The sequence below is a fragment of the Vombatus ursinus genome, unplaced genomic scaffold, assembly GCF_900497805.2.
Source record: "Vombatus ursinus unplaced genomic scaffold, bare-nosed wombat genome assembly UNPS02000577.1, whole genome shotgun sequence".
NCBI classification, from domain to species: domain Eukaryota; kingdom Metazoa; phylum Chordata; class Mammalia; order Diprotodontia; family Vombatidae; genus Vombatus; species Vombatus ursinus.
This window is the reverse complement of record NW_020940355.1, coordinates 4,090,174-4,105,733: the sequence shown is the minus strand read 5'-3', so window position 1 is coordinate 4,105,733 and position 15,560 is coordinate 4,090,174. Positions and strand designations below refer to the sequence as shown.

At 34.6% G+C, this 15,560-nt stretch overlaps 1 protein-coding gene across 2 annotated transcripts in view; it reads left to right on the top strand.

Moving 5' to 3' along the window:
• Positions 1–15,560, top strand: part of CDKAL1 (CDK5 regulatory subunit associated protein 1 like 1) — a 668,649-nt gene that overhangs the window by 371,847 nt on the left and 281,242 nt on the right. For both annotated transcript variants that reach the window (XM_027874274.1, XM_027874355.1), the window contains one exon: positions 7,493–7,659. In XM_027874274.1, the coding sequence (XP_027730075.1) occupies positions 7,493–7,659 (167 nt within the window). The remainder of the gene's footprint in view (positions 1–7,492; positions 7,660–15,560) is intronic.

Sequence of the window (15,560 nt, the reverse complement as noted above, 5' to 3'; positions counted from 1 at the left end):
AATCTAGTAATCTGGAGACAAAAATTATCACCACTCTGTATAAAAAAGTTTCCAGGAGTTGAAACTTTCCATGGTAGTACTACAAAGAATCAGAATTTTTTAAACTGGAAAGGATTCCTATTAGATATCATCAAAAAAATTTTTAAAACTTGACTGATATCTTCTATCATTACATCATGTTTTCCCAATTTTATTCTTTCCCTCATGGTTACCTGTCACTATATCATAAGATAAGAGAGGAAAAATATGTCATTCATCAAATCCAGTCAACACATCAGAAAATTCAGGCATTTTGTTCACTGTTTCACTCCCAGAGTCTCCTGCCACTGCAAGTTAGATGGGGAGGTGCTTTATTATACCTCTTCTTTGGGGCAAATTTGTTCATTATTATTTTGTAGGATTCAGTTTTTATCCTTTTGCTTTGTATTGTCATAGTCATGTTGTTTGCTTGGTTCTGTTTATTTCACTTTGCATTAGTTAATATAAATCTTTCCATGCATTTCTTCTATTCAATTTTTTGTTTAATAGCACAGTAATTATGCTGTAAGAAATTTTATTGCTTCAGTGTCCCATAGTTTGTTTAGCCAGGCATCTACTTTGTTTCTAGTTCTTTGCTATAATCAAAAGTGCTACAAATATTTTGTTTCACATGGGAGTGTTTCTTTCTATTATTGACCTCCTTGTGGTATATGCCAAGCAGTGGGATCTTCGAGTCAAAGATATGGATATTTTAGATATTATCTTTGCATAATTGCAAATTACTTTCCAGAAAGATTCTGCCAATTCACAGCTCCAGCAGCAATGCTTAGCTTTCCATCACCCCTCCAACGTTGACTCTTTCTATGGTCAGTGTTTTGTCATCTTTGCCAATTAGCTGTGTGTGAGTTCTTTTGATTTGCATTTCTCTTATTACTAGTGATTTCAAGAAGATCAAATGAGGAGATTTCAGAGATCATGAATATAGAAGTGTTGAACATTTTTGGATGATAGCAAGATTCAGGGGATGATCATCTCCTGTCTGAGGAGATTCCTTCCAACTTTCAGATTTTGGGATTCTATTAAGTCATATATAGAAATTTAGTTGTTAATAGACTGTAATGCTTCTTTTGAAAATTGTTCATATCCTTTTACTGTTTATCTATTGGGGACTAGCCTTTGGCATTATACAAGTATGTGAAATGTCGTGTCCACTAACTATGGATGTATCCCAAACTTGTCTTGGGTCCTTTTTTTTTTTTTTCTATACAGCTTTTCCCAGATATCTCATAAGGTTCCATGGGTTCAATTATGATCTCTGTTGGACACCTAGTTGGCACAGTGGATAGAAACTTGGAGGACTTTGAGTCAGTATGACCTACATTTGAAATGAGACTCAGACACTTACTAGCTTTGTGACTTTGGGCAAGCCACTTAACCTCTCTGCCTCTGTTTCCTCATTTGTTAAATGGTGATAATGATAACATTTACCACCAAAGGTTCTTATGAGGATACAATGAGATTGTATCATATTTGTAAAATACTTTGCAAACTTCAAGTGCTATATAAATGCCACCTGATATTATTATTGTTATTATTATATCCAATTCTAGTCTCTCTATTTGACTCTAGTCTTATATTATTCATTGTCTTTCTGTCATTTCCAGTTTAATATTCTAATTTCAAACTTTTCATGTTCAAAACAAAACTCATTATCTTTCCCAAAAAATCTCACCCCTCTTCCAAATTTCCCTATCATTGTTGAAGGCACTACCTTGATAGATTATTGTTAGGATAGTTTGTAGTTATTTCCAATAGCACATCATGCTTTATTATTTTGTTGTTGCTATTTAGGCATGTTGTTGGTTTTTGTAGGTTTATTTTAATTCCTGTTATTTACTGAAGCTATTAATTGTCTCAGTTTCTTTGCTTCTCTGGGATTTTGTAAGTAAACTGTCAAATCTTTTCAGCAGATAGGGATAAGTTTGTCCCCTTTTTGCCTATTTATATACCTTTAATTAATTTTTCTTGTTTTATATCTATTGCTAACATTTTAAAAAACTTTTCCAAATAACACCAGGGAAAGAAGGCCTCCTTACTTTATGCTATTTTGATTGGGAAGGCTTCCAGTATTTCCTCATTGCTTGTGATCCTGGATTTTGGTTTTAGATACATACTTTTTATAATATTTAAAAATGCATTCTTTACCTATGCTTTGTAGAATTGTTTAGAAAACATAAATTAGGTTTAAATTGTGTCAAAGGTTTTTTTTTCTGCATCTACTGATATAATCATGTGCTTTTGGAAGTTTTTATTTTTAACATGATTAATTATGTTAATTATTTTCCTAATGTTCAGCCATCCTTGCATTCTTGGTATAAATCCAGCATTATCATAGTGAATGTTTTTTTCATAAATTGCTATAATATTTTGGCAGAATGTATTTACATTTTAATTAATATTCATTATGATATTGGTTATATTTTTCTTTTTGTATTTTTCCCATCTTTAGTTATGAACATTATATTTGACTCATAAATAGAATTTATTAGAATATCTTCTTTTACAGTTATTGAGATAATTTGTGTAATCAAGGTTCCCTCTTGCCCTATGGTTTTTCCTACTTCAATTTTTTTTTTCTTTCTGAAATTGCATTATGGTCTCTACTTGGCGTTCTTTTGATTTAGGCTATCTTATACTTTTGTATGTAATACTTTGTTTCAGTTCCCAGTTTTGTTGGCTTATAACTGTTTATAGTAAGTGCTAATAATTCTTTTTATTTCTCATCTGTTGGGTTAATTTTTATTTTATTACTTTAATTTTCCCCTTAATCAAATTGGTTAAAGTTTTACCAATTTATTTAATCTCTTCAAACAGCCAACGTTTAGTTTTGTTTATCAATTCTATGATCTTTTTCTTATCCAAATCTAATTTGCAGATTTTTGTCTTTTGTGCTTATTTTGGGTCATCAGGCCTCTTAAATACTTTGTCTTCACCTTTTCAATAGTGGCTTCTCAAAAATAGGTTACACACTCTTCCCTTCCCTTTAAATACAGTATACTAAACAAAATGTTTGCTATGGGAACTTCACCCAGTAAGCACAAACCAAGGCTCAGGCTTGCTTCTTGGAAAATCTCCAATCATCTATATAAGGCAAAGAAGTATTAGAAATATCCAGTGGTGGATTATTTATAGCAGCCAAGGCTTTCTATTGACCCTTGCTCTCTATACTAGGGGGTTTTCAGCTCCCAAATTTGCTATACATGTTATACTAAAAGGCTTAGTGTAGTTGTAAATTTATTAAATGTGTGTTTCCCTTCAGGTATACACTCTTTGCTTCTGAGGTCCATGGGCAAAGTCTTGAATACAGCTGAATCTTTATCTGGTTGTTTCCCTTACATCATCCTTACAGCTTTTTGGTCACTCATCTCGGTACATTTTTTGTGTTTGAATTTCTGTGTTCTGCCTATGAGTTCAGGCCTGGCCATACTTCCTGAAAAACTAGGCCCTGTTTATGGATGAAGGGATTAAATTTCCCTTAGGACAGAGAACTCGGAGCAATGTGTGAGTGCTTCAGAGATGCAGATTCTGATAGGATGTAAGGAAAAACTTCTGAACATTGAGAATTTTGCAAAAATAGAATTGAGGTGTGAGTTCCCTCTAGTTGGAGGACCTTGAGCAAAGGCTGGACAACGTGATTGTCAGGTATGTTGGAGAAAGGGTTATTTTTCAGACATGCATTGGACTCAGCTGTTCCTGTAATTCCTTATAGCTCTGACTTTGTGATTGTGTGATTTTTGTCTGTCCACCTTTCCTGGAAAACTAAACCAGATAATAGAGCTCTTATGGATGCATTTTAATCCACCCGGATTAAGGCATAAAACTTAGCTGAGCGCTATGGAGTAGAGGCCCAAGAAGAGGTACTCGGGGCAAAGGTCCAGATCCTAGTCACCAGACAGATTCCACAGTGCCTCCAGCAGCGCCAGCATTGGCTGGGGGTGGAATAGAATGCAGCTGAGTTCCGCTCAGCCCCACCGGAGGAGCAGTGCTGAGCCTCAAGTAGAAATCCTTTGATCTTTGCTTTGTGGCCTGTTGTGAACATCGGTTATTAAACAGTGATGTGAATTTTTCCTCTTCACTCTTACCTCAGACTGGTGTCCCTCTGAGTGGCAGTTTCAGGTCCTGGCTCTCCGTATATGAGCTCTGTCAATTTATTCCAATTTCAGTTACCTAAATTCGAATTACCTACTTTACCAACGGGATTGTCGTGAGGAGAGGCCTTTGTAAACAGTAGAGCACTATATAGATGTAAGATAATATTAAAATTCTTTTTGAGCCTGAGTTATATCTTTTCCCTTACTATTATCTATTTCTTCGGCTATTCATGTGCATACCTGAAGTGGCAGCTCCTGCTTTTCCTCGCCGTCTACTTCATCTTACTCACTTCTTCATTCACTTCATGCCATTCCCACTCGCCTTTCTGATTTGCTGCTTCTGATTTGCTGCTTCTGATTTGCTATAAGTTTGGAAACTCATTGTGTCCAAAGTTGATCAATAGGCTTTGCATGATAGCATTAGAGTTGCTTCTTAGTAAGTGAAATATTTGGGCTTCAATATATAGCTTTTGTTTCATCTGTTTTATATGCATATACTCCCCCCCTTTTTTTTCTTTCAGACTTTGCCTCTATGTTCCAGATAGTAAATGACCCTCACCTAAGTGAAGTATATAACCCTCAAAAAAAACCACTGCTTTTTAAAGTATTTTATTCATATTATTTAATGTTATATTAAATATAATTTTAAAAATATTTTTAAAACGTTATTGATGCCTTCTGTTCTTATATTACCTGCGTTTCCCAACATATCCTTTCCCGCAGAGCCATCTCTTATAACAAAACATTTAAAAGAAACCAAAACCATCACTTCAGCAAAACTAGGCAACACTTAACCAACTCTTGACATATGCAATGTTCCACGCCGGGAGTTCCCTCAACTTTGCAAAGAAGGGAGAGCAATGAATTCTCACGTCTCTTTAAAGAAGAGATTGGATTTGATGCCAGAAATATAATGTTAGCAAATTAGATCTTATCTAGATGGCCTAAGGATAAGGTTATCTTCTTCTGCTAGGCTTGAATCAGGAAGAGACAGGTCTCTTGAAATGCAGTGGTTTTGTATTGTGTGTACAGTTCCCTATTTCATTTCGCCTCCTATATACCGAGCATTTTAACAGCCTTGATCTCAGAGTCATCAAGACAGTTATTCCTGTTGTTGCTGATTTACTACTACAGCTGCTTCCTCTTTATGTGATTTAATTTGAAGTTTCAGCCCACCAGGGGGCTGTTGGTCCCCACCTAGGCAGCTTTAAAAGCTGGCTGCTGTTTTCTGAAGAGATGTTCTTTCCATTCCTATTCATGGTGATTTTCCCCCTTCTATATTCATCTAGCAACAGCAAGGCAGTGTTCCAGCAGTCCTGTCTCTACATAAGGCATAACATAGAACCATTTGGATGGAAAAATTATAAATTAAAATTATTCTATTTCTTTTAAAATATTCATATTGTGTTGCTCAAATGCCAGTAACTGGAAAATTGTGGATAATGTCCTGTTTTTATAACCTCTTTCAGTGTTTTTAAATCCATTTTTATTGTTACTTAGACATGTCTTTTCCATTAAATGGACTTTGTGATAGATAACATTTCAAAATTACCCTGTATGTTTCCAGTGGCAGGCAGTACCTGTCCTATTAATATTGTCCTGTATAATTTTTTTTAAAGTAACACTAAACAGAAGCCAGGCTTTAAAAAATAAGTTTCTGGTAAAGAAAATATTTGTGATTAAATGGTTACAGAGAGAGTCTATAGACAGGCCAAGACAGTTCTTTGGAGGTTAGAATTTGAAGTAATGAGTGGAGGTAATTCAAGACTTGTCTTTTGCCACCAAATCTTTAGTACTCAACTGTGAAAAGCAATCTGTGCCCTCAAGTAAGTTGCTGATTTTCAAGGCTTACGATACCAGGTCATCACTGTGCCTGTAATTTTAATGAAGTCACAGAATTTCTGTCCATCAATTAAATGGAAAAAGCATTTGATTAGAATGTGAAAAATACTAATTAATGAAAAAGTGATTTTTTTTTTTTTGGTTATTTGTAATGTTCCAAAGGAGATGAATAGTCTAAGTACTCACCCAGAGAGGAATGCAGCACATGGGGATGACCTAGTGAAAGAAAATGGAATGCATTTAGTAAAGTAAATGTTTTATGTTCTCTACCCGTCTCACTCTCTCAACCCCCGTCTACCTCTACCCCCAATAAGAATTGTTATTGTAACATCTTAGCTTATGTTCAGTTGTTCAGTATTATTCCACCTACCTCTATGGAACTAATTAAAGAACGTGCATACCTTCATTTTGCTTGTCAGTTTGTCTTTTCAAACTTTTTCTAAAAAGCCATATGCTTTGTTTATGTTTGCCATCTTAGATGGCCAGGAGAATTTAAACTTTGTGTTTTTGAAATTCATCCAGTTGAAGTAACTTTTAAACTATAAATAATTCAAATATTCGTGCATATCTATGCAACTTTAATAATACTTATTAAAGCAGATTTTCTGAATGTTTTCTGTTTGTTAAAAAAAAGCAACAAAACTTATAATACCACTATTTCTTGATGCTCAATTACACTGTAAATTTTGTACATTTAAAATTTTAAGTTCAAGGTACTATCGGGATCTTTTTGTTAATACTGTTTTAATAATTTTTAATGTGATTAAGGAGTAGCCTGATCTTCCCCTCAACCCCTCCCCCCCATTTTGATGGGAGGATGTTATTGCAAGCTGCAATGCTCAAGGTCAGAATTCTTTATAACAAAAAACCCAATACACTATTTCCTACACTCTGATTGATGGAAAATAGGATGTAAGCTGTCAGGAAACAGGTTTTCCAACACAGCCACTTAGTTTGCCACAGCAACCAACCTTTTGAATGCAATAGTTTAATACAGTGCTCTTAATTGAATAAAGGATGCAGATTAGAATAGTTAGTACGAGACAAATGTGTATCCTTATCTTTAGCAGTTGGTTTAGACCTTTAAGTACTCTTGACATTTTTCCTAATGTTGTTGACTAACCGATGAGTCAGTTAGCTTCTGATAGTATGTATTTCCCTGGGCCACTAGCTTTAGTGGCATTGCTCCTGAAGTTCAACAAAATAGGTCTTCTCTGAAGTGTGACTAGTCCTGATCGAAATACTGTGGAAGAAGCACAGTTGTACTGATTGGCTGTGAATGTTAATCACTCCTCAGAACATAGTGATAATTTATAGCATTGTCGTAGCACTGTGGTGTTCATAAAATGAACTTAATAACCCAAGGCTACCCATAGGATTAGCTGCATTTTCTCTGCAATTGAATACCCAGACTGGCTGCATAATAGTCTTGAGAAATACTGAATTAAAAAGAGTTAGCAGCTGTATTATAAAGAAAGAGCTCTGCAACAGATTTGGTAATGATCTCCTCTTATTCGCAGAGGGTGTCTGTGAGATATGGCTGACCAGTGAAGACACAGGGGCCTACGGCAGAGATATTGGCACCGACCTTCCTACACTGCTGTGGAAACTAGTGGAAGTGATTCCTGAGGGAGCTATGCTGAGACTTGGCATGACAAATCCTCCCTATATTTTAGAGCATCTGGAGGTAAGGAAAAAAGGAATCATTAACATACTGACACAGACATTAACCATTCAAAACAATGGGGCATCCTCAGTACATTGACAGAAGCTTTCATTTAAAACCTTTTTAGATTTAGTAGTCCTAGATTGCCAGTTGTGAATTTAGGGAATTCCTAAGCCCCTTCACAGTCCAACTGAATGTTTTATTTTTTGCTTCCTCAACATGAAGTAAGATGTCAAGGTTTGGTTTTTTTTTCCACTTAACCTTTTCTCACATTTTTTATTTGTTCTTTAGAGTTGCACAACTTTACATGTAACTTGAGATCCCATGCCTACATTTTGAGTCATCAAATGAAGCTGCCAGTCTTTTGAATTCATTTCATGATTGGTTATGACTGACTTGATAATCCAAAGTAAATGTTGTCTTCTCTATTAGAATGTAATCTCGGGACAGCTAAGTGGTGCAGTGTATAGAGCACTGGCCCTGGAGTCAGGAGAACCTGAGTTCAAATCCAACATCACACAAAGAACACTTACTCTGGGCAAGTCACTTAATCCCAATTGCCTGGCCAAAAAAAAAGAATGTAATCTCCTTGAGTGCAAAGACTTTTTTTTTAAATATGCCCAACTTTTAGCTACGGTGAGTTACTCATCTAGAAAAATTCTCTTGATTCAGCTTCTAAAATCAGAAGAATTAGGGTAATAATCAGTAGATAGTTATTGAATTTAACATAATTGATCACAAAACTACAGAGGGACTTTTAAAAATAAAAAAAATTATTCAACTTAGTTGAAAATCTCATTTCTTTTTTTTTTTTCTCCTGTTTGGTGAGGCACTCGGGGTTAAGTGACTTGCCCAGGGTCACACAGCTAGTAGGTGTGAAGTGTCTGAGGCTGGATTTGAACTCAGGTCCTCCTGACTCCAAGGCCAGAGCTTTATTCACTATGCCGCCTATCTACCCTGAAAATCTCATTTCTTGTATCATATTTTTCATTCATTAAAGGCTTGTGTATCACCAAGGCTTTGCCTAGACTTGTATGTTATTTTATTAGAAAATACTGATCTGTCTTTAAGGAATTAATAATCAAACAATTTCCTAAATTCAAGGAAATGAGGAAAAGATTAACATCAGAGGTCTTCAACATTTTAATGAAAAGGGAACACCTATTAAGTTCTTTGAATCTTTGAAATTATCCCAGAGAAGCATGAATCTGATGGTAGTAGTGTGGCTGGCTTCAAGAACAGGGGACAGAATGACAGCTGCTTTCTACATACCACCCCCCCACACGCACACACACCTCATCCTCCACCCCCTTTACGAGAAGTGCTGTTGAGATACAGGGAATTACATGTGGTGACAGGTCCTGATAGAACATGACAGAGTTTTCATCCATTTGGGATTCTCTGGTTTTCTCATTTTAGTTCATTAATCAATGGTTGCTTGAGTGGATAAAATAATTTGTATTTTATAGCCATTATAACAGAAATAACATTAATTTAGGATCTGCCAGCCTATTTGTATCAATTGCCAAGAAGAAACTTAATAACTATTGTGTGGCCAGTCCTATTTATATCATAGAAATATAATTAAATTGATATTCAGAGGATCTATGATTCTGTTAGCATTGGGAACTCCAAGTGTGAGAATTCAGAACTCCTTTCATTGCTACAACTTGCAATCCATGTATGAATTAGTAGTAGAAAAGTCACAGAAACTTTCCTAAAACACTATTTTGTCATTTGCTCAGTGTCACATAGTTAATAAATAGCAGAGTGAGGACCTGAACTAAGCCTTTTCTAAATCCAGCTTTCTATATACTATATGAATATACTCTCTGCTATCCTACATGAGATAGCTAGATGGTTCAGAACATAGACTGCTTGATTTGGAATCAGGAAGACCTGAATTCAGGTTCTACCTCAGACATGTGACCCTAGGCAAGTCACTTAACCTCATTCAGACTCAATTTCCACATCTGTAAAAATGAGTATGCTAACTTTCAGAAATTTAATTTGTATAGGAACATTACTTAAATATTTATTTGAGTGTACTTTATACATTTATACTTATAAGGGAACATATAGGGAAGGATGTCCGGATGACATGAAATAAGAAGAGGAAAAAAGTAACCTCTCAGCAAATCGAGGAGGGGGGGTGAAATAGGAACCAAGGTCCTTGGCTGAAAGGTTGAAGAGTGTGCCTAGGAGGCTTAAGGAAAGATGGGCATGTTTAGAACAGCTGCTATTGAGAGTGGGATACTGCATCATTAGGGAGGAATAGAAAGTTTGTCTTGTTGCCATGCCCAGTTGGGATTAAATCACATTAGTAATATTAACCAGCATTCATATGTTTAAATAGCGCCTGCTGTGTGCCAGGGGACATATGGGATGTTCAAAGAGGACTAGCACCTCTGGTGTGAGGGTATGCTGAGCCCTTTTCTTGGTGTCCCCCTTGTGCTCAGCTGTTACCTCTGGCTCCAGAAACCTGTAGCATTCACAATAGCCACACTCCAGTAAATCATCTTGGTCATTATTTACAAAAATATAATTGATAAAGATATTTGGCTAGTTTTAGAGCACAATGCCACTGATCTTTGCAGGTTAACTCTTTTTATGGACTGTATCAGGTTTTGTAGATACACTTTGACCTTATTTCCCTGACCAACTATCTTAAAAATATCCATCATTTGTCATAACTAGAACCAAGCAAGGACATGAAGATTTGTCAGTGCAAACTACCAATGTCTTAGAAAGACCATTCTAAAAAAATCCTTTATTGAAGGCTGTAACATTATTAAATGAAAATTAGCAAATTAATTTTGCCTTTTTTCATTAATTTTATTTCATTTGACCAAAAATGAAAGGACCTTTTAATTTAATAAACTAGAGTCTAAAGAGTCCCATTGTAATGGGACTCTATTTACAGTAAATAAGTGATAGAAGTATTTGCCAGTAATTTCTGTGAACTACTACTTTTTTGTGCATTAATCATATGTTTGATATGAATTTTAAAAGGTTGTATCTATTGCTTTCCTTCCTTTCTACCCTTTTAGGTTTATTCATGTTTTAAAATGCTCTTCCATGCCTCGTAAAGTCCATGGTTTCATCCCAGTGGATGTTCATTTCCCTGATGTCTTCATAGACTGTTTCTTAACTTGCTATGACCAGAACATTTCATTGCCTTGTGGACAACCTTCTAGGGAACCTTTCCCAAATTTCCTGTGCTAATCATCAGATGCAAGAGACAGAGTATCTTGATGGGAGTTTGAAGTCTTTGAAGCTTGCTAACACTTCCCAGACAAGTCTAACAGTATTTACCTTTACTGGGAAGTGCTATCTGGGTATTCCCAAGTATTTCTGTCATTTTTGACATGTTTCTCATGTACTGTTTTTTTTTGGGGGGGGGTTAGGCAGTGGAGTTAAGTGAGTTGCTCAGGGTCACACAGCTAGTATGTGTCAAGTGTTTGTATTTGTTTGTTTTTTGTTTTTTGCTTGTTTTTAGGCAATTGGGGTTAAGTGACTTGCCCAGGGTCGCACAGCTAGTATGTGTCAAGTGTTTGGTCTGAGGCCATATTTGAACTCAGGTCCTCCTGACTTAAGGGCCAGTGCTCTATCCAGTGTGCCACCTAGCTGCCTCATGTACTCTTAATGATGAAAATCAATCAGCAAATATTTATTAAGTACCTACTATGTGTCAGGCATTGTCAAGTAATCATCTTTCAGTAGTGCTTTAGGAGGACCCTGTGTTTCAGTGTGTAGGTTTTTTAAAGGCTACTTTTCAAATGTGCTGTGGTCCAAATTACAATTATAAAAATGTACATTAAGATTGGCATTATTTATTAATGCTCTAATGTGGTCTTTCTATTTTGCTTTGATTTCTGGATACCAGTAAATCTCTTAACTTCTTTTTGATTTAATTATGTTCCATATGGCTTGCATAGACGAGGCCATGGGATTTGTAGCTTTTGCCTTCTCCCAGAAAATGAAATCTTCAAACATTTAGTCTCCATCTTTCCTAGGTGTATGTGCATAAAAATGTTATGCTATTGAATCCAAAAAAAAAATTAATATTATTGGTGACAGATTTCCAAAAGATAAAATAGCTGTTCAATTTTTGTTTTCCCATGGAAACCCTTTTTGTTGATGTCTTGCATTTTATATCATATGATTAATAAGATGTTTTGGTTCTATTTTCTCTTTAACTTGGAAGCCCTATTTAGTTCTATTTAGAAGAGATGACAATAGATTTAAGGCTATAAAGAAACATAATATACTTACACTGTCTCACTGAAAAATCTGTTATTTTTTTTTCAGTTGACACTAATATGTTGTTGGTTTTGTTTTAAATACTGAAATTTGTTTTCCACATTTACATCAAATACTCTAGCTTCTCAATGTACTCACATCTATTTTATATTTATGTCCATGTGCATATGTGTTATATATAAATTCATATATAAATATGCACATATACATGCATTACATGAATAATCCATCTATGAGAGACAGAGAGAATTTTTTTTAATATCTCTAGTATGTAGCATAATGCATGATACATGATGCTTTATAAATGCAGTTAATTGAGTCAAAAGCTTTGAAATAATCAGTAAAAGTAATGTAAATGTTATGATGCTTTCAGGCATAATTATATAGTCAATTATAATTTGTGCTTTGTGTATCTGATATTTCTTGGCCCATTCTTTTTCGCTCTTAAGCCAACATATTGTTTTAAAGTAAATATTTGTAGACCTGTTTTGAGATACAAGCTGTGAATTCTTTATATAAGTCACATAAATGCAAAATTGGCCTGTATCTGAAAAGGTCACTAGTATTCTCATCTTTTCACTAGTAAATATGTAATACCTTCTGTGAAGAAAGATAAGAATTATTGGGAGAAAATATGGTGATACAAAAAAAAAATCCCTAAAGACATCAATAAAAATTTATTAAAAACATACAGCAATACTTCTACTGGGCTTATACTCCCCTAAAGGGATAAAAGAGGATAAAAAGGATTTGTATATACAAAAATATTTATAGCAGCTCTTTTTTTAGTAACAGAAAATTGGAAACTAAGGGACTGACCATCAATTAAATAATGACTGAACAAATTATCATATAAAAATGCAATGGAATGGTATGGTGCCAAAAGAAGTGATGAAAAGGACAGCTTCAAGGCAATCTGGGAAGATTTGCAGTAACTGATGCATAATAAAGTGGGTAAAATTAGAATAACTTATATAAAACCAATAACATTGTAAAAACCAACGAATATGAATGCTGTTCAGAGCCTTCATCATTGTAGTGACAACTGTTATTCTAGGGGATCCATGATGAAACATGCTGCCCACCTCCTGAGAGAGAGGTGATGGATTCAGTATTTAAAACAAAATAGAACTTTTTTACACATTGGTAATCCAAGGCTTTGTTTTACTTGACTATGTATGTTTATTACAAGGGCTTTCTTTTTAATTTTTTTTTTCCTTTGGGAGAGAAGGAATGGAAAGAAAATAGATTTTTTTTTTGTAATAAAAAAATAGTTTAAAAACATTTAAAGTATATGTGCAATAAAACACATTTCTTATCATTTGAAGGGAAATTATTCAATTTTGGGGGAAAAAAATCTTTCTTGTTCTGAAAATGTTCAAGGAAATGTAACCATACAAGCTACTTGCTATTAAAAAAAATTGCCCCAAAAATAGATCATGCCAGATTTTTTTTTACCCCCTCTGTGTCCCTCCAAAAAAAAATTTTGTTTTAAGGAATATCTCTTTGGGAAGGGGGAGATTTATAGCACAGGGAAATCTAGGTAATAAAAAATTAAATCATCAAAATATATATTTTTTTAAAAATAGAATCAATTGCCTCTCAGAGGAAGTTGTTAAAGTACTATGCTAGTTATTTATGAGCTGTTGTGAAGCCTTTGAGACAATAATTATGGTTCTTATCTGGCGCCACTGCTATCCAGTTCTTCAGAGAAGCTAGTTTCAGCCACTCCTTGGAAGTGACTGTTTTTTCATTCATTCTATCGAGAATGTGAAGGCTTTCAGTTTTTCATTTGATCCAACTTATATTTTCATTGAATTGGTCTTCTTGGAACCACATAGTGATGATCTTCATTTTTTCCATATCTTCCTCTCACTCTTCTCTAGTTTGTTTGTTTTTTTTGTTTGTTTGTTTTGTTTCTCAAAGTCTCTGTAATAAAGTTATGGATTGATGTAAAATTGTTTATTTTATTATTTGTTCTGCTTTAAATCTTTTTTAATTGCTTTGACTGTTTAGTTTTGTCTTTCAATTTCTGATTAAAAGAATAATGTAGAATTTTTTATATATTTTCCACATTTTCTATGGCATATCTCTTTTTGTTCAATTGGACAATATGGTATTCCAATTTTGTATTGTGTATATCGGCTAATCATTAATGTAGTTTCCCAGTGCCTTTCCACTGATCTTCAGTAAGTGAAGCACTCAAGTAGCTCTGGCCATTATGTTGTTTGACACCTTTTCTTAGAATCATTCCTGAATAGTGCCTTTATAATTTCCTTCTTTGATTCTTGTTATGGCAGGCTTGTTGTTGTTTAGTCACTTTTCAGTCCTGTCTGAATTTTCAGGCCTGAATGATCTCCATTTAGGGTTTTCTTGGCAAAGATACCAAAGTGGTAGTTTGCCATTGCCTTCTTGAGCTCATTTTACAGATGAAGAAACTGAGGCAAACAGGATTGAATTACTTGCACAGAGTCACACAGCTAGTAAGTGACTGAGGCCAGATTTGAACTCAGGAAAATAAGCTTTCCTGTCTTCAGGCTCGGCACTCTATCCACTATACCACCTAGCTGTCCCTATTACAGCAGTAGACACTACTTATACTGCTCTCCAAAGTTCCTGAAATATATATATTTTTTAATTTCTGTCATTATTGTGGAAGAATGTGTTTGTTCATTGTGATTATTGTTGTTTTTACTAATGATGTATGTTCAGAACACAATAAAATGTGTTGAATGTATCATTAATTTTTCATTTTTTTGTATCCACTTCAAAAAACGCTATTAAAAAACAAATTTCACTGCTACCATCCTAAATAAGCACTTAACCACCTCTAAACAGCATCTATGTGTTGTCTTCTTCCATTACCATGTCAGCTCCTTTAGGACAGTGTGAGTTTTTCTTTCTCTTTGTATTTGTATTCCCAAAACTTAAGCACAATTCATAGTATATGTTGCTATTCAGTCTTGTTCAATCAGTTGCTTGTTCACCCTTTGTGACCCCATGGACCGTTGCATGCCATGCCCTTCTATCCTCCACTGTCTCTCAAAGTCTGTCCAAACATGGCACATAGTAAATGATTAATAAATGCTTATTGACTTGACTTTTGATGGCATGTAATTATGAAGTTTCTGGTAAATCTTTTATTTACTCTCTGTTCATTATGAATTTGCCTTATTCATTTACATTGGTACTTCAGATTTTCTCTCTGCTAAAAATTAAGATAGCTAATGGTTTGCCAATTATGTTAATGTTTTTAAAAACAGATCTAGGTTAATCTTAGTTATAGTCTTTAACCAATTGTATTTATTTCTCCTCCAACTTTTTATATTTCCTTTTTTTAAAATTTATTAATAAATTTATTTATTTTTAGTTTTCAACATTTACTTCCACAAGATTTTGAGTTCCAAATTTTCAGCCCATCTCACCCCTCCCCCCACCCCAAGATGGCATATATTCTGAATACCCCTTCCCTTAGTCTGCCTTCCCTTCTATCTCTCCCCCCTCCTTCTCTTATCCCCTTCCCCTTCTATTTTCCTGTAGGGCAGGATAGATTTCTGTACCCCATTTCCTGTATTTCTTATTTCCAAGTTGCATATGAAAACATTTTTTTTTTAAACATGTGTTTTTAAAACTTTGGTTTCCAGATTTTCTCCCTTCCT